This window comes from Phyllosticta citriasiana (assembly GCF_038021145.1).
Source record: "Phyllosticta citriasiana strain CBS 120426 chromosome Unknown IWZ02scaffold_11, whole genome shotgun sequence".
NCBI lineage: Eukaryota > Fungi > Ascomycota > Dothideomycetes > Botryosphaeriales > Phyllostictaceae > Phyllosticta > Phyllosticta citriasiana.
Genome location: NW_027117288.1, coordinates 1,202,964 through 1,220,529, shown reverse-complemented (window position 1 = coordinate 1,220,529; position 17,566 = coordinate 1,202,964). Strand labels below are relative to the sequence as shown.

The 17,566-nt window shown below is 53.0% G+C and overlaps 7 protein-coding genes across 7 annotated transcripts; 4 read left to right on the top strand and 3 right to left on the bottom strand.

Annotated features, from left to right (window-relative positions):
- Positions 1-250: 250 nt before the first annotated feature.
- On the bottom strand, positions 251-2,774 carry IWZ02DRAFT_458817 (uncharacterized protein). Its single transcript, XM_066768042.1, has 6 exons — positions 2,095-2,774; positions 1,883-2,044; positions 1,719-1,835; positions 1,251-1,672; positions 1,068-1,200; positions 251-1,021 (listed from the first exon to the last, which is right to left on the bottom strand). The coding sequence occupies exons 1-6, from the start codon at positions 2,348-2,350 to the stop codon at positions 432-434; spliced, it is 1,680 nt and encodes a 559-aa protein (XP_066620562.1). The 5' UTR covers positions 2,351-2,774; the 3' UTR covers positions 251-431.
- A 600-nt stretch (positions 2,775-3,374) lies between these two features.
- IWZ02DRAFT_435508 (uncharacterized protein) lies at positions 3,375-4,754 on the bottom strand (the record flags this gene model as incomplete). The annotated part of the gene is made up of 1 exon (XM_066766447.1): positions 3,375-4,754. The coding sequence occupies one exon, from the start codon at positions 4,752-4,754 to the stop codon at positions 3,375-3,377; it is 1,380 nt and encodes a 459-aa protein (XP_066620561.1).
- Positions 4,755-6,349: 1,595 nt separating this feature from the next.
- On the top strand, positions 6,350-8,903 carry IWZ02DRAFT_471192 (urea active transporter; the record flags this gene model as incomplete). The annotated part of the gene is made up of 11 exons (XM_066768849.1): positions 6,350-6,476; positions 6,523-6,644; positions 6,698-6,884; positions 6,931-7,030; positions 7,080-7,163; positions 7,211-7,397; positions 7,456-7,506; positions 7,560-7,730; positions 7,782-8,100; positions 8,153-8,640; positions 8,694-8,903. 11 exons carry the CDS (start codon positions 6,350-6,352, stop codon positions 8,901-8,903), a joined length of 2,046 nt encoding a protein of 681 aa, XP_066620560.1.
- Positions 8,904-9,807: 904 nt separating this feature from the next.
- On the top strand, positions 9,808-11,070 carry IWZ02DRAFT_382327 (uncharacterized protein; the record flags this gene model as incomplete). The annotated part of the gene is made up of 1 exon (XM_066765220.1): positions 9,808-11,070. The coding sequence occupies one exon, from the start codon at positions 9,808-9,810 to the stop codon at positions 11,068-11,070; it is 1,263 nt and encodes a 420-aa protein (XP_066620559.1).
- A 155-nt stretch (positions 11,071-11,225) lies between these two features.
- IWZ02DRAFT_484040 (putative mitochondrial protein Fmp26) lies at positions 11,226-12,555 on the bottom strand (the record flags this gene model as incomplete). The annotated part of the gene is given in 5 exon segments (XM_066769180.1): positions 11,226-11,489; positions 11,535-11,751; positions 11,797-11,915; positions 11,967-12,364; positions 12,384-12,555. The coding sequence occupies 5 exon segments, from the start codon at positions 12,553-12,555 to the stop codon at positions 11,226-11,228; spliced, it is 1,170 nt and encodes a 389-aa protein (XP_066620558.1).
- A 124-nt stretch (positions 12,556-12,679) lies between these two features.
- Positions 12,680-15,486, top strand: IWZ02DRAFT_458798 (P-loop containing nucleoside triphosphate hydrolase protein). The gene is made up of 6 exons (XM_066768041.1): positions 12,680-13,259; positions 13,309-13,368; positions 13,424-13,538; positions 13,586-13,854; positions 13,899-14,871; positions 14,926-15,486. The coding sequence occupies exons 1-6, from the start codon at positions 12,849-12,851 to the stop codon at positions 15,258-15,260; spliced, it is 2,163 nt and encodes a 720-aa protein (XP_066620557.1). The 5' UTR covers positions 12,680-12,848; the 3' UTR covers positions 15,261-15,486.
- On the top strand, positions 15,471-16,718 carry IWZ02DRAFT_54224 (Alpha/Beta hydrolase protein). Its single transcript, XM_066770866.1, has 2 exons — positions 15,471-16,452; positions 16,512-16,718. The coding sequence occupies exons 1-2, from the start codon at positions 15,708-15,710 to the stop codon at positions 16,697-16,699; spliced, it is 933 nt and encodes a 310-aa protein (XP_066620556.1). The 5' UTR covers positions 15,471-15,707; the 3' UTR covers positions 16,700-16,718.
- The last annotated feature ends 848 nt before the right edge of the window (positions 16,719-17,566 follow it).

Below are 17,566 nucleotides of genomic sequence, written 5' to 3'. Positions count from 1 at the left end.
TAATAGATAGCTTTAAGATTTATTTAGCTATTATAAAGATTAAATAAGGTAAGTTAATTAGTTATTAAATAGTATATAAATAGAGTAGTTATTAGTAAATTTAAATATTAGCTAGGCTTATAACTATTATAGTATAGTATATAAGGTTAAGATAGACTTTATTACTTATTCTCTACTACTTCTACTATATATTATATATAATTATTAGAGACTTTCCTACCTTTAGTTACGTAATAAGCGTATATAGAAATTTCTAGCTAAGACGGCTTTATTAGTAGTAGATTTATGCTAAACTAGTTAAAATCTAGTTAAAATACTAAAATCTAATAAGAGACGAAAAGGCGTAAAAATAGGCTTTAATAGTCGTTTTAATACGATCCGTCTAAGTAAACGAGCCCTTTATGAACATTACTACCTTCTCCTAAGTAGACCTAGCCTAAGTGGCTAGTAGCGCCTCTCCTTCTAGTGCCGTCGCTGCTCATAGCGGCACCGCCCAATGGATGCACAGTGACTTCTTCGGGTTTCGTGTACATTGGCGAATGTACCAGTTTTCCACCAATCGCGAATGTTGCTTTCGCCAACACCTCGTTCAGCCTCTTCGCGTGCTGCGTCCTGCCAACGCCCAGGAATTGTAGATACGGCTTGTCGTTCTCCAGGGACAGGATCGCCTCGTTGCTGTCGTGCGACATAAGCAAACATGTTTGTGTGCAATTGAGGGAGCTTCCCTCGGAGTACGGTCCCAAAAATTTCGTTTGTGGTTGCGAGAACAGTTGGCGAAAACTTTGCATAGGCGTTTTCGATGTCCCAGGAGCCTCCTTCTTTGGCAAGACCTCCAGCATCGCGCGCAAGACGGTTGCGAGAGTGTCAGGGATACAACCTTCTTCAATCACGTAACCATCCAGGACATTTGGGGACGTCTCGGGTCCGCGATTGTCTATGATGCCAGTGATAGTTGGTCCAGGCGGATTATTCTCTGGATACTCCTGGCCAACACCGTTGACTACCTCGTCAGTCTTGTATCCTGGACGCGTCAGTGATTTCAAAAGACCAGGACTCGATTTGCCAACCAAAGCTCAAAATATCGCCATTTCCGGACAGTTTTTGGCCAAATATCTTAGACATAGTCATTCCACGCGCCTTTGATCGAAGCAGAATCTCGGTGGTCCCCAAAGCACCGGCGGCCAGGAAGCAAAGCTCCTTCTGTCGTCACGTCAGTTTCAACACGCATCAACAGAATTTGCGCCACTTACAGCACGAACCCACTTGAGCTCACTATAAAACTCATCTTTGAACTTGTGTCTCTCGCCACCGTGCCACGCAAAGAAAATAATGTATCCTCCCCTCTCTTCATCACAACAAACATACCACACCTCGCACCCACAAAAGATCTCAGCGCCCCAATTCCACGCATCCGGGATATAATTCATCAGCACCGAGTTTTTGGAGCCATCGTTGACGCCAGTGCAATCCTGGCCCGAGCCTGTTGACGCCTTCATCTCGACACCCGCCACGTTGAGACCGTCATGGAAAAACGTCGTTTGCGGGACGCGGTAAAAGTTTTGCTCCTTGCCCAATGCTTTGGCTTGCTTTTCGAGCACGCTCAATTTGTGCAATGAGGGATAGTCCTCCGGATACGGCGAGGGCTGCAGCATTTCGGCCGCGCGTTTGTAATCTACGCCGCGTCAGAGGCAGATTGTCAAGGTTTCGTTGCTGCATACATGTATCAAGAGAAGTTGGATCGTTGCGAAGTTCGGGCGGCCATTCGCTCATTGCCAGGGTCCGCCTGTCGGCCTCGAGAAAGACGTTTGCGTTGAGCAGTGACGTGCCTCCCAGCCCTGCCATTTCGTCAGCAACATTTCGAACATATCGAGTAGAGACTCACCATTGCCAACAAAAGCATTTTGACCTTGCCCAAGGACGAGATGGTAAAGTCCTGTGCGCTTCCCAATGTCCATATCCTTCACCCGCCCCAAGCCTTTAGCCGCGTTCCCCGACACATGCAATTCAGGCATCACATCAGCCAAGGCACTTGGGTATTCTCCGGCTGTCGTTGATTGAGTCGTGGAAAGACCGTATTATGCAAATGGGACATACGCCACTTTTCCTTGCCCAGCTCCAAGACCGCCACTCGTTTCCCTGCTCTTACCATTCTGCTTGCTGCCACGCCGCCTCCATACCCGGATCCAACCACGACCACGTCGTACTCTGGTCGTATCATCGGCACAGGTCTGCTGAGACGGGGGAACTTTGCCCGTCGACGTTCGTCGACGTTGGCATATTTGAGAGGAGTATATTCTGATTGAAATTTCTCATCAGACCACAGGAGGTCGGCTTCGGTAAAGGTGGCCATGATTTGGAAGAATTGTCCTTCTCGATCGAGCGAGGATGTCAATACGGAGGTGGATACAAGAGGACAAGAAGAAAAAGAAAATAAAAGAGCGACAGATTCCTGGGCGCACTTTGAGGTGCCCTGCACATGCAGTCGGGCTGGCCGACTCTTTCACGAAGACCGCCCAGAACTGGAGGCTGACCTCCATCTATCGTGTCCGTTTCAAGCTCGGTCATTGACAGACTTCACCAAATACTACTGTGGCTTCTGGCGAATGAATGTTTCGGGGCCGATTGCCGGCAGGCAGCCCAGGATGAAAATTTTCATACAGCGGCCACAATGTACGACGCATCGCAAGTCTCTTTCGGAACGCGGTCCAAATCGGCTATTGCTAGCCAAAAACGTGTGACGCTGTCTTTGAACAGGTCTTGAGAAGATATTGAACTCGAAGAGTTTCTGACCACAAATTGAACACCAGCAACTTACAAAGCTTATCGCTTACGCCAACCCTGAGCCAAGAGTAGCGCTTCCCCATTTCCTCTTTGAACTAGATGCCTACGGTACTCTTTTGGCGACATGTGCCGACCCCAGCTTCTCGTCAAGACGATTCCTTCCGAACAGGAATGCTGAAGCGAGGCGACTTCGGCGACTCGTCAATCACATCCCGGCGCGTGGCTTTGTCGATAGGGTCTTGAAGGATCAGTTGCCAACCAAGGGGCCGGAGCTTGCTCCGCCCGATTGGATGATCGACGTTGGGGGTGGGGCCATCTCACATGGGGGCGAGAAGTGGGCAGAGGTCAGAGGAATGGGGAATTTGCGACTTATCTCTTTGAATTGGTTTCATGCAAGGAACACTGGTGATGGAAACAATTGAACAATGCGGCTTTACAAGGAGAAATTAGCCCTACCATGGGTTGATGCGACTTTTGACTTGAGCAGAATAAAATGGCCTGACCGAGTGATACAAAACGCTGGATTAAGGGGTATATGGAAATATTTGGCAAATGTCCTCCGTCCAATATGTACAACAGCGACAAGACGCAACCTAGGCATCCTCAGCGTGGCTGTGGAACTGGCCAAACTGCTCTTCTTCGTACGAAGGAATCAGGCTGGAACGTTCCTCACCAGCACTGGGCCGAGGAGCAGGAGGCAGCGGCTTCATGGTGACATCGTAGACGGGGGCGCGTTCCGCGGCGGACGAGGAGGAGCCGGAGCGAGAACTCGAAAGCGAGTCCCTGGCACCGTCGTATTCCTTCTCGGTTTGGAAAAGAAGGCCCTGGCCTTCCTCCGCATGCATCCAGTCCTCCATCCACCGAGTGTCAAAGAACTGCCTGTAGCCCTGCTGGATGGCACGGCCTCTTCTATACAAGAGCGCAATCGAGCTCACCACAGCAGCCACAGCAAGAACGCCTCCACTGATGGCCATGTAGATTCCAGCGCGCTCCCAAATGTGTAGGCCCAACTCGCCAAAGTTCTTCATGATGTTGTGCCGCATGCTGCCAATTCGCCCATGTTGATCAAAGTTTTGACGCCAAAAGTAGCGGTAGTATGGATAGTGCTCGGTTTCAGCGCATCGCCAGCTACGCGAAGTGCAGACGGGAAGATGCTCGGGAGTCTCAAGGATATAAACGGCTGGACGGTCGAGAAGTTCAATGTTGGAGATTTTGTACGTCTTAGGGAGGTCGGTTGCGTGATCGAGGGATATTTGGATGAGCTTCTGGGTCCCACTGCCGAGGAGAGTGGTGTTGTTGGAACCAGAGGGACTGGCACCCAGGATATCGAGAAGAATCGTTGGCGCCGCGGTCCACTTTGCGGCATCTTCCTCATCCTCGGGGGAGACGACGCGGGCAAAGTCGAGCTCGTGCCGGGCGCCTCCCACTGTTCCCACACAACTTCCAGCTTTCGGCGCATGTTTGAGTTCTTTAGTCGAAAAGTTTGAAGGTACCGGGCAAGCGTCAAAGGTGGTTGGAGAATCGGGACACGGAAAGGGAAACATCGGTCGATCGTTGAAGAGCAGAGTTCGGTTGTCGCCGCTCATGGTGAAATTCAAAATGAATGCGCTTTCCTGGTCGCTCGCAAGTCCAGACAAGTAGCCAGGAGTGTCAAGCTTCAGAATCTGACTGCGCTCATCCTTTGCGACAGGGACGTCGTCGGCCAGGGAGAGATAGGGGATGCTCAAAGAGAGCAGAGCCCAGGAGAGACGAGGATACATGAACTGAACGAATGCAAGAAGGACTAAAGGAGTGTAAGTGGTCGGAAAACCTTGCAACGAGAGTGTCGAGTGGAAAATTGACAGGCAGAAAAAGGCCGTAACCTCTACTAGTAGTCGCAAAGGAGATGACGTGAAGAGGGCGGAGGTACGGCTGCCTTCAAACGCACGTCCTTTACCGAAAGATAAGATAAGCTTGAACAAGATCTCCGTCATTGACCCGGATTTTGGTCGCCTTGCGCAGATCATGAACGCTTTTTGTTTGCCATGTTATTCTCCTTGTTCGATCTTTCGATTATGGCTTGGTTCCTCCGCGCCTGAGGTTTGTTCTACGCCATATGGAGATACAGTAACCGAACCCAGCGACGGGAGGAGCACATGGTAAACACCCCTTAATCAAAAGCGCGATCCTTCTCGCACGGAGACTACCCGTAAAGTAGATTATTAGCCATCAAACTCCTTACACCTTGAAATAGAGCGATTACCGCTGGTCTTTAATGATGGCAGAGTTCCTCCATCCTCAAACCAGTGATGAAGTCTGAAGCATTGATGTTCAACTGCTACCGCTCCGCACGACGCCATAAAAATTCCTCTTCCGTCGAACACTGCATACAGCGCTGAGAAAACACTGAGATTTACAGCACTGAGAAGACACTGAGATTTTCTGCGCTAGGCCCAGAATCTTGGTGAAAGCTTATGGAAGCTTGCTAGTCACCAGCCACTGCAATTCAGCGCAGAGTCTCTACCGCTCTGAAGACTGAACCAAGGCTCGCCAATACTCTCGGTCTTCTCAAAGTCGCTTCAAGTTCTCATCACCATTGAACGCAGCGGCGTCGTCACTACTTTGATTCGTCGCTTAACTTCCATTCCTTCATCTTGGAATAAGGGTCCATCCATGTCCCGGGCCGCAAAAGTCAAATTGCTCGTCGTTTGCCATGTCTTCCGCTTTTGGACTCTGGGCTTTCACTGCTCATTTGACAAGACCACAGATATTCGCGAGTTCGGACGCAATCGCTCGAAAAAGTTGCGACATCTTGAAACGTCTTCGCTCTGGACATCTTGTCGCTTCCTTAATCCATGAATTCCCGATTATCCTGGAAACGCTGCATCGGCTATTCAGTGTGTTGAAGGGTGAGTATATCAAGACTATTCAATCCTGGAAGTTTCGCATGTAGATCCCAGCCCGCAACTCTAAAAATTCGGAAACTTCAAGCCTCAACCGCAAAAGAGATCTCATTCCTGTCGCCGCGTTCCCATTGAGCCTCCACATCGTCCAAAACAGGCACTCTTCAATCGCTGTACCTAGCAATATGCTTCATTCACATTGGTTCAACTCTCAGGGACTGCGAAGCGGCAACAGGCACAAACGCAGAGAGGCAATTGTTTCGGTTTCCCGCCCAAAGTCAAAACCCCAAGATTCACGTGTGCGCAATAGCGGGAGCGGAAGACGCCATCCTCGCCCTATCGGCGGCGACAGCAAGCACATCATCGTCGCCTCCAATCATGCCATGCCTGCACATCCCGCCCGCTACCACCATTCAGACGCACGCGGTACCGACTTTTCTTCGAAGCCGATGGCTCAACAGTTCGGCTGAATGTACTCAATTCTTGGTCTTCTTTCGTGCCCGCGTCCGCAAGGACCCGTTCGACTCGAGTAATGCGTTTTGTTTTGGGCCGCTGTTGACGCGATGACTTGGTGCATGTTTAATAATGCGGTATTGCCGTGCAAACTATTGTCGTGAATTGCTGGTTTTTGCAGCATCCTGAACATCTTGGAGCTCTTCAACCCAAAAATCAGTCGACCTGGAAAAATGATTGCAAAACTGGCTGCCAGGGCCGCTGGCTCTGCAGCATCCAGTGACGATGCCTTATCGCCGCCTCTGTCGCAGGCTGTGGGATACATCGTGGTGGTTGGAATCGGACTCATTATTGCATTTGGTATGGATTGCCCGCACAAAGTTGCGTCCACTGCTGACCATGGCAGGCATGGTTTTCGTGACAAAGATGCTCAAGAAGACGGTTGGCGAGGACAATCACAAGACTGAAGTGTTTATGACGGCAAATCGGAGCGTCACAAGAGGCCTCACATCGTCTGCGGTCGTGTCGGTACGTGTGACCTACCCAATCAGCGCTGGAGACCGCCTACTCACAACCTCAAGTCGTGGCTTTGGAGCACCGCAATGCTGGGCTCTTCGTTCGTGGGGTACGACTATGGAGTCGCTGGACCCTTCTGGTTTGCGGCTGGATGCAGTCCGATGATTGTATTCTTTGCTCTTTTGGGCATTTCGTGCAAGAGGAAAATCCCCGAGGCGCACACGCTGCTTGAGATTGTCCGGATCCGCTACGGCAAGTTGGAGATGCTTTTTTTGTGACTCTGGCTGACGGCGAGAAGGAAAACTTGCCCACGTCATTTATATGATTCTCTGCCTGCTCAACAACCTCTTTGCATGCGCAAACATGCTGCTCGGAGCATCGGCCGTAATCACTTCCATGTCAGTGACCAACCAACGAGGTTTTTTGTTCGCCAACTTACCTGCGTAGGACCGGAATGCACATCATTGCAGCAACATTTCTCCTGCCAGTCGGCGTCGCCTTATATACCTTTGTCGGCGGCATCAAAGCTACGTGAGTTGAAATGGGACTCGAGTCTTTGCGTTGCTAAAGGAAGGCAGATTTTTGACCGATTACTTCCACACGTTCACCATCGTCATCATTCTGTGCTTCCTGACGGCCAAGACGTTTACGATAGACGAAATTGACTCAATCGGCCACCTCTATGACCTTGTCAAAGCGGCCGGCGCTCGTCATCCAGTCTCTGACAACCATGACGGATCGTATTTGACCATGGCGTCGAAAGGGGTAAGTGGGACTATTTCAAAGATGAAAAGAAAAAGAAAAGCAACTGACTGGACTCCAGGGTATTCTCTTTGGCATCCTTCATATCTGCGCAAACTTTGGCCTCGTTATCGTACGCCACCTACCAACCCACATAGTAGACGCTTCCACACTAAAAAGCAACAGATGGACACGAGCTTCTTCATCAAAGCGTTTGCCGCTTCGCCTTCATCTGTCGTTCCAGGCTACGTCATTGGAGGACTGGCTTACTTTGCCATCCCATGGGCGGGCGGGACCCTTGCAAGCTCAATCGTGCTGGGACTGGAGCCTCAACCGATATTTCCCACATATCCGCGGGTAAGTCTTTGAGGTCGTGGGGAAGGAAAGGAAGAATACTAAAAGCCACAGCGAATGACGGCGACTGAAGTCAGCAACGGCCTCGTCCTGCCATATGCCTTCATGATCGTAGCGGGTAAAGGCGGAGCCGCGTGCATCCTGCTCATCACTTTCATGGCCGTGACCTCGACGCTCTCCGCACAGGTTATTGCCGTTAGTTCCATCATCAGCTTCGACATGTACCGGACGTGGGTGAATCCGCAGGCGACGGACGGTGACGTGATTCGCTGGAGCCACTACGGGGTCATCTTCTTTGCTCTGTTCGCCGCCGCCTTCAGCACCATGCTGCACTATGTCGGCGTCGACTTGGGCTGGACGTTGTACATGCTTGGTCAGTCCACCTTGCTTTTTGACACGCCATTGACAAAACACTGACCTTCCAGGCGTCATCACCTGTCCCGGAATCTTCCCCACAACCTTCACAATTCTCTGGAAACGGCAAAGCCGCGCCGCCGCCATCATCGCGCCCGTCCTCGGCTTCTTCACTGGTCTCGCCGTGTGGCTGGGCACCGCGCACGCGCTCTTCGGTGAAGTCACCATCAAATCGACGGGCGGCATCGTGCCGTGCGTCTGGGGCACGGTAGCATCAACCTTCTCCCCAATACCATACTCCCTCATCATCACAGCATTTAAGCCCGAAAACTACGATTGGGCCGACTTCCGCAAGGAGCGGCTGGCATTCGAGGTCGACACGTCGGCGACGACGCGCGACGAGCTGACGCAGGAGCTGGATAATGCCGACGTGCACTCGCAGACGAACTTGAAGCGCTGGGGCCGCATCGCCGCGTACTGGAGCATCGCCACTTTTATTGGGCATTGGGTGCTGTGGCCGCTACCCATGTACGCGGCGCACTACATTTTCTCCAAACCAGTGAGTTTGACTCTTCGTTTGCTGGATGTGCTTAATTCTGACTTCGTTGCCAGTTTTACATCGCCTGGCTCGTCGTGGCCATCTTTTGGCTCTGGATCACGCTGTTCATCGTCGGTTTCTACCCCCTGATCGATGGCCGCGCCCAAATTATTGCCGTGCTAAAGGGCATATGCGGGTCTCCGCAGCCACGGCGCGAAAGCAGCACCGAGTCTGTCAATGTCGTTGAGACGTCGGCCGAGACCAAGGAAGTAGACGAGCGATAGACGGATGGCGCGACTGGGTTTTTAGAAAAGGACAGTTTGATCAGAGGCGTTGATGGAGTTGTTTTGTCACACCCGGGAGACAATTATTCAGTCGAATTTTGGCCAATCGCAGGGCGTTATCCACGCTTTTGACGGGCGGTCTGAAGAGGTCCAACGTCATATTTCTGTTGTGCGTGGTCCCGCAAGGTGTTTGAGTTGCGCTGATGCTTGATCTCTGATTACTGATGATGCTGTACCAGCGTTTCCACTTTTGATTGGCCCCAAACGCCTGTCTCAAGTGCTCCCGTTTGTTTTCCTCCCCCGCAAAGTGCTACTTCGAAGCGCAGTGCCACGGAAGTCGGCATGGGCCGTTCCAGGCACGTGGGGAATCCAGGAGCAAATGTTCGAGTCTAGATTTCATTCAACTTGCCTCAAATGAGTCCTCCAAAGGGACTGGGGCCACTTGCGTGGAAAGAGACAGAATGGAATGAGCGTAAATCAAATTCCTCGTCGACGATCCTGGTATCTTCCTCTATTTGCAGACAATGTTCACTCTCCTCAATGGCTTTGATAGACAGCCACGTGCAAACTCGGCCCGAACGACCAATGAGTATCCGCATCTCTCCCAAAATAGTCATTGATCTACAATGATCCCGGGTGACTCGCGATGACGTTTCGAGCTCAGTGGTCAACCAAAGAGCAAATGGTGCCGCGTTTCCCAGCGACCCCTCCGACCTACATCCGACCAGGATATTGTTTTTTCTGCCATGCATGAAGAAAGTATGACGCAAGCCAGCGCATGCAGCAGTTTCAATCCAGGTGCGTCACCAATTCCACAGTGCGCTGTGGGGTATATAGGAGCATCGTTAAGCCAAGAGCGCGCCAAGTCTGCGTCGACAACCACCATCTCGCCAAAAAGGGGAAAATGTCGAAACAGTCGCTTGCAATCATCGGGTCAGGCTGGGCCGGCTTCACGCTCTCGCAAAAGGCGTCGCTGGCCAAGTACGACGTGACCGTCATCTCGCCCATCCGGACAATTCAGTACACGCCGCTGCTGGCCAGCGCCGCGTGTGGCCTGTTCAACTTCCGCCTCGCAGAGGAGCCCGTGAGACGCAAGAAGCGCGCCGACGTCAAGTATTTCAAGGCCATCGCCGACGACATTGACTTTGAGAAGCGCGTCATCCACTGCAAGACGTCGACTCGCATCGGCGACGAGGACCCGTCCAACTTTGAGGTCCGCTACGACAAAGTGTGCATTGCACCAGGCTGCGATATTCAAGACTTTGGTACGCCCGGCGCCAAAGAGCATGCATTGTTCCTGCGCACAACCAGCGACGCGCGCATCATTCAGCAGCGCATCCTCGAAATGCTGGACAAGGCGTCGCTCCCGACGACCAGCGAGGCCGAGCAGCGCGACATTCTCAACATCCGCATCGTTGGCGGCGGCGCCATTGGCATTGAAGCTGCTGCCGAGCTGTACGACCTCTGGAACGAGGAAATGCGCTTCCTCTACCCGCACCTGGACGGCAAGGTGACTATTACCATCCACGACGTGGCGCCTCAGATTCTGTCGACGTTTGACTCGCGCCTAAGCGAGTATGCAACGCAATCGCTCAGGGGCAAGCATGTCCAGCTCAAGACGTCATCACACATTCAAAAGGTCGAAGCCGACGCTATTTTTACCAAGGAGGACGGCCGTCTGCCGTTTGGTCTGCTCATTTGGGCCACTGGAAACAAGGCAAGCTCTCTCGTCGAGAAGCTGCCTGTGAAGAGACCCGACCATGGCCTGCCTCGTATCCTGACGGACAAGTACCTTCGCGTCCTGCGGCCCGATGGCAGTCCGATGGAGGATGTCTACGGCCTGGGGGACGCGGCCGATATTGAAGGCGAGTCTCTGCCCACCCTGGCCGAGGTTGCCCTCCAAAAGGGAGAGTACCTCGCCAACATTTTGAATTCGGACGAGACCACCGCGCTGCAGCCGTTTCAGCACAAGCAGAGAGCGCTTTTGGCCTACTTGGGCCGTCACGACGGCATTATCGGTGGACGCCAGGACTGGACTGGTGCAAGCGCTTGGTTGGCGTGGAGATCTGGAAGCTTGGCGTGGACGAGGAGTTGGCGGAGAAGAATCTTCATTTCCATCAGCTGGCTGTTCGTCTGGTTTGGCGGTAGGGACATTGCAAGGCCATGATGATAAAAAAAGCTGCTTCGACTTGTATTCTGGTAATTCAGTAATAATTCTAGCCTTTTCAACCATACTCCGATTGAATGGTCAGTGCCGACGCCAGTTGGGCTGGATGGGAATCTCTGATATTTGTACAGTGCATTTTTCAATTTGAGGCCCCTTCACTTCTTGTCCGTGAATGTGACCTTTCCATCCTTGCCCACTTCGGCAAATAAGACCTTTTCCTTGGGCATCTCCGGCTCCTTGGCCTGTTCGGCTGCTTTCGTCCTAGTCTCCTTTTGTTGATCCAGAGTGACGGCCTGGTGGACGGCTCCTGCAGGGCTGTCGGCGATCTCGTTAATGTCCCTCGTGGTCAAGCTGTCGCTGAGGCGGGATCCCTGAGACTGAATGAGAATGGTAGAAGGTCCACGGAATTGGAGGAAAAGCTAACAAGTCAGCCTCAAGTCTTGCGCTGAAGTCAAGGAACATACCCTATCGCCCCAAATAGTCTTCCGCGTCCACGTCCTCAGGGTGAAGAAAATCCGGGCTGTCGTCTTCCAGACTTCGCTCTTTCGCATCTCATTGAAGAACCTGGTGTCCGGAAAGAGAGCACCAGCCTTGAGTCCAGGAATCTGGAAGCGGAATGATGTCGACTTAAAGCGGTATGGGGTTGGAGGGTTCTTGTTCATGGTGTACGCAAGGACATTGCTAGTCAAGTCAGCAATCGTCAATCACCAAAGGCGCCATATTCACCTTGGGTGTACATTATATTCTTCGCCAGCCTTGAGCTGGACCTGGTAGATTTGACCCTTGCCAACCAATGCAAGTAGACCCCTGCCCGTGACGAGGGAGCTACCCCAGTGCGCCAAGCTCTTCACCAGTCAGCCACTTTGCTCTGCTCCACCAAGTCCAGAATAACCTACCAAGTTTGTGTTCAGCCTAGGCTTTACGCCCAAGGAGTGACCGGTCCATGCCAAAAGGCCGTTCCGCTGAGCGACCAACCAGTCCAGCCTGCCGTCGAGGTGGACAACGGCAAAGCTTGAGACGGGGCTCTTTGCAGAAATCAGAGCAGTTATGGGAGAGGCCGAGGAAATTTTCTGATATAAAAATGGTATGCCCAGCGGGACACGGCTGACGGGCTCGAGCAGAGAAAGAGTGGAAACGGTGTTTTCGGCCTTGCCATTGACGGCAACAAGAGTCCCGCGGCGGGTGTAGAGGTTTTGAGAGGCGGAGAGGGAGACGGAAAGGAGCGAGTACGGGGCGCCGAGGACTTCGAACCGAGCATCTGAAGCTTGTTCAGTGATGCTGGAGAGCAATTGAGCTGGAGAGAGAGAAAATACCCAGTGTTGATTCGGCGGCAGGCGAAACATCTTGGTCGAGGTTAGGCGAGGTCGACGACGGAGTTGCGCTAATGTGGATTTGGCGCTGTGCGAGCGGAGAATTCGTGCGCGCCCAGCATGAGCGGCACAGAGACCTGGAGCTCAGCGCTGAGCTTTGGCGGAGCGGGCGCATGGTTGGAGTTGGGCTGTGTGGTCGAGCTCGAAAGCTCTGGGTGACGATGTCGAACGGGCGTCGGCGCGTGAGCCGAGCAAACACCGACTGCAAACAAGGAACGAAGCCAAGGAAGCCCGACGCCAAGCGCGGCACTTTGGTGTCTGACTTCCGGACCGCAGTCGTCACATCATTGCGTGCGACTTGGTTCAACCCTTCATTTCTCCACCTACTCGTCCAGTTTCTTTCCTCCTTTCCTGTCGCCATTGAAGCCATGGGGCAGCCGTTGTCGTAAAAAGCCTGGATACTACAAAATGCTGACGCGACAATTGCTGCGGACTGCATGCGCTGCCCCGCGATGCTCTTCAGGCACGAGCTCCCCTCCTGCTCACCGTCCAACTCTCTTGCTGGCATCCACTGCGCGCCACTCGCCTCTCTCCCCCTTGGTCCTTCGCTACGCTCAGCCATCATCGCCCCTTAACCGCATATTTTCAACCTCCTCCCGCTCGCTCAAGGACAACACAAATGCTGGCCAGGCTGAGCCGAAAAATGGAGCTGTCGATGGCGTCAAGGCAGAGACTGTGGAAAAAGCAAAGCCTGCCACTCCCGTCTCGGCGACGACGAATGACCCGCTCCTGCTGGCTGAGAAGACGGTGAGCAACAAAGAGCAGCGCAAAGCCGACTGGGCCATCATGAAGGAAATGTCGAGATACTTGTGGCCAAAGGTGGGCATGCCCGAATTGGCCCTGGGGCTGGAAGTTGACCATGTACAAGGACTCTTTCAGCACAAGAGTACGGGTCGGTCTATCTCTAGGCCTCCTGGTTGGCGCCAAGGTGAATTTCATGTTCAATCCTGCCTTGTATATAGTCGTGCTTATAGACACATCAGGTTCTCAATGTGCAAGTTCCTTTTTACTTCAAGAGCATTGTGGACTCTATGAACATTGACTTTTTGACTCTGGGTGGCACCGCCTGGACGGTTGCTGGCTCCCTGATTGTCGCATGTAAGCATTTCGTCTGAATCGCAAGGAATTCCGACTGAGAAGAAAAGATGGCGTCACCAGGATGGGAGCCACGGTCTCCCAAGAGCTTCGAAATGCCGTCTTTGCCAGTGTGGCACAAAAGGCCATTCGACGTGTCGCATGCAGCGTATACGAGCATTTGCTCAAGCTGGACCTCAACTTTCATCTTTCCCGCCAAACCGGAGGCTTGACGCGCGCGATTGACCGCGGCACCAAGGGAATCAGCTTTTTGTTAACTTCCATGGTTTTTCATGTTATTCCAACAGCACTCGAGATATCCCTTGTCTGTGGCATTCTTGTAAGCCAGTTCCCGTCTTTCGTCGTCTTCTGCTGACCAGCCAGACGTATCAATATGGCGCACAATTCGCATTCATCACAGCCGCGACAATGGTCGCGTACACTGCCTTTACAATCACCACCACATCATGGCGAACCAAATTCCGCAAGCAGGCCAATGCTGCCGACAATAAGGCCGCCACTGTTGCCGTCGACTCGCTCATCAACTACGAAGCCGTCAAATACTTCAACAATGAAAAACATGAAGTCGCGCGGTACGACAAGGCTCTCCAGTCGTACGAGGACGCTTCCATCAAGGTTGCGACTTCGCTTGCCTTTCTCAACTCTGGCCAGAACATGATTTTCAGCACCGCTCTCACGGCCATGATGTACCTGGCAGCCGACGGTGTAGCCGCCGGCTCGCTCACGGTCGGCGATTTGGTCATGGTCAACCAGCTCGTCTTCCAGCTGTCTGTCCCGCTCAATTTTCTCGGTTCCGTTTACCGTGAACTGCGCCAGTCCCTGCTCGACATGGAGACTCTCTTTAATCTGCAAAAGGTCAACATTGCCGTCAAGGACAAGCCAAACGCGCCCGCTCTGGAGCTGCGTAAAGGCGGCGAGATCCGCTTCCAGAATGTCACTTTTGGCTACCGTACCGACCGCCCCATCCTCAACAACATCTCCTTTACAATTCCTGCTGGAAAGAAGGTGTCGATTGTCGGGCCCAGTGGCTGCGGCAAGAGTACCATTTTGAGGCTGTTGTTCCGCTACTACGATGTCCAGTCTGGTAGAATCCTCATCGACGGCCAGGACATTCGCGACATTAGTCAGGAATCTTTGCGAAAGGCAATCGGTGTCGTGCCGCAGGACACGCCGCTCTTCAACAACACGATTGGTCACAACCTGCGCTACGGCAACTTGGAGGCCAGCGAGGAGGAGGTCACAGCAGCGGCTAAGCGGGCCAAGATTCACGACATTGTCTCGTCATGGCCTGACGGCTACGACACCATGGTCGGCGAGCGTGGCATGATGATATCCGGTAAGAGCTATAGCATCTACATTGCCTGCACACGGAACTGACACAGCACAACAGGTGGCGAAAAGCAGCGCCTGGCCGTCTCGCGTATACTTCTCAAGGACCCGCCTCTCCTCTTCTTCGACGAGGCCACGTCGGCGCTCGACACGCACACGGAGCAGGGGCTGCTGCAAAACATCAACTCGATCCTCAAGGAAAAGAAGCGCACGTCGGTCTTTGTCGCCCATCGCCTGCGCACGATCTACGACTCGGACCTGATTATCGTTCTGAGGGGTGGCGAGGTCGCGGAGCAAGGCACGCACGAGCAGTTGATTGATACGGGTGGTTTGTACAGCGAGTTATGGAGTGCACAGGAGACGCTTTTTGTCGAGGACAAGGAGAAGAAGGATTGAGCGAATGAACGAGCGAAGTGTTTGTATTTTCGATTTGCAGCTGTTGTTATTGTAGATGTGTATGGCTCCAAAGCCGAATCGAACAGAATGATCAGCTTGTCACGAGCGATTGTTGACGGTCCCCGAGTTTCCTGATTCGTTTAGCCGTCTTCGGCTTTGGCCTAGCGCGAGCTTGGTGACGCCGCGGGGTTGATCCGACAGGACGACCTCACTTCTTCACTACAACACACACTTCTCGAATTGTACTTCAAAAAAAATCCAGGTTGTCCCAGAACACACGTTTTGAACGATCGTTGCGCTGAAGCCCTGAATGCTGCTACAGCATCGACATCACCCCAAGGTGCCATTACGACCTCACCTCGCCTTACCTCAGCTCCCATACACGCACCAGAGTCTCCACCTTTCCATCTTGCATCACAGCTTTGAATCTGAGACCATCCATATAATATGGCCACTCCCCAAATCCAACGCATCAAAACCGCCTCTGATACGACACTCGCCTACCGGCGTCTGCCCCCTCTCTCCCCCACTTCCTCCCCCAGCAGGCCTCCTCTCGTCCTCATTATGCACTTCCGCGGCACCCTTTCCCATTGGGACCCACAGCTCCTTTCTCATCTACGGGCCCAACGCGCCCTCATCCTCCTCGACAACGCAGGCATAGGCTCCTCAACAGGCGTCGTCCCCCTAGACTACGCCGACTGGGCCGCGCACGTGCTCGACCTCCTCCTCGCACTGCGCGAAACGCGGGTCGACGTTCTCGGCTTCAGCATGGGCGGCTGCGTAGCGCAAATGGTAGCGCTAAATGCGGCGCGCAAGGGCGTGCACGTCAGACGCGTCGTGCTGGCGGGCACGACAGCGAGCGCGGGGCCCGGCATCCGCGAGCTGAAGGGCGAGCAAGAGTTGGGTCCGTTTATGCGGTTGCGGATGGCGCAGAGCGAAGAGCAGCAGCGCGAGGCGCTTTTGGAGAGTTTCTTTTTGCCGGGGGAGGAGGGGAGAAGGGCTGGTGGGGAAGTGTGGGAGAGGATTTGTCGGGAAAGGGAGGACGGGAGGGGTGGTTTGGTGCAGTATGTTGGACAGGAGGCGGCGAGGAGGCAGGCGATTGCTTTTTCCCGCTTTATGGATGAGAGGGAGAGGGAGAAGGGGTCGTTTGATCGGCTGGGCGAGTTGAAGATGCCGGTGCTTGTTGCAAATGGTGAGTTTTGTTGTCTTCTCTTCCCAAACGCGGCCTGTGACTGACGTTTTTCCTGATAGGGAGCAAAGACGTCCTCATTCCTACCGAGAACAGTTTCGTTTTGTGGCGCAATTTGGTCAATTCGAAAGCGCACCTCCACCTGTTCCCGCAATCTGGCCATGGCTTTCTGTATCAGTATGCGGAGGATTTCGCGCGGCTTGTGAATGTTTTTTTGGATGCGCCGGAGGAGGAGAAGAGCCGGCTATAGGGTTTGTACATTTAACAATCTGCTATGATTTTATCAGCTCAGATCTTTGGGATAATCGTGGTCAATGAAGCCGCGTCCACGTCGATTCCAACAAGTGCCTGACAATTTCGAGCTGGTAAAATTAATTTGGTTTCCCACATCGCTTGCGGCGCTTCAACCGTGTCGATCTGAAGAAGTGTATTGCCGTTGCTGGAAAACCCAAACCTCGCCGCCGCATATAAAAGCGTGGACATCTGGCAGCTGGTAGGCTCCCAGACAAGGTATCTGGCGGAAAGCACTGGGCCAGGCGAACTTGACGATAGTCCGTAAGTTATGGCCCTATTGCAGAATACGACCGTCATTCTCAGAGTGTTAAGCGGTTTGGCGTGTGAACTCGGCGCATTTTGAACGGTTTGTGGGCCCACGCGCCTGCGCCCACGTGAGTGCCTATATATTTTAGCTCTTCTGACTTGCTTCAACCTCTCCTCCACAACATCCTCGTACCTACTGCCCAGCTTCTTCCCCAAAAGTCAAACGACTATACCAATAGCCAAGCCTTTACCTTAATACCTTCTACAACATGTCTTCCTCCAACGGTCCCTTTCCTGCGGCGGCGTCCGCCTCCAACGAGCTCGTCCAGCTCGAAAGCACTGGCGCTAACTACCGCACCGCCGCTCTGAGCGGCAGCGATCTCATCGTCTTGGTTCCGTACACTCAAGCAGGAAGCGCCCAGAAGTCTCAGATGGCGTCGTCTCGACCGGTTCCAACAACACCTTCTCTTTCTCTCTGAACCAGACGGCGCAAGATCAGATGGACCCGAGTGGCTCCACTGCTACGCACTTCAACCCTCTCCATGTACCAAGGCGTTTTGGAAAGGGTTTCTGGTCG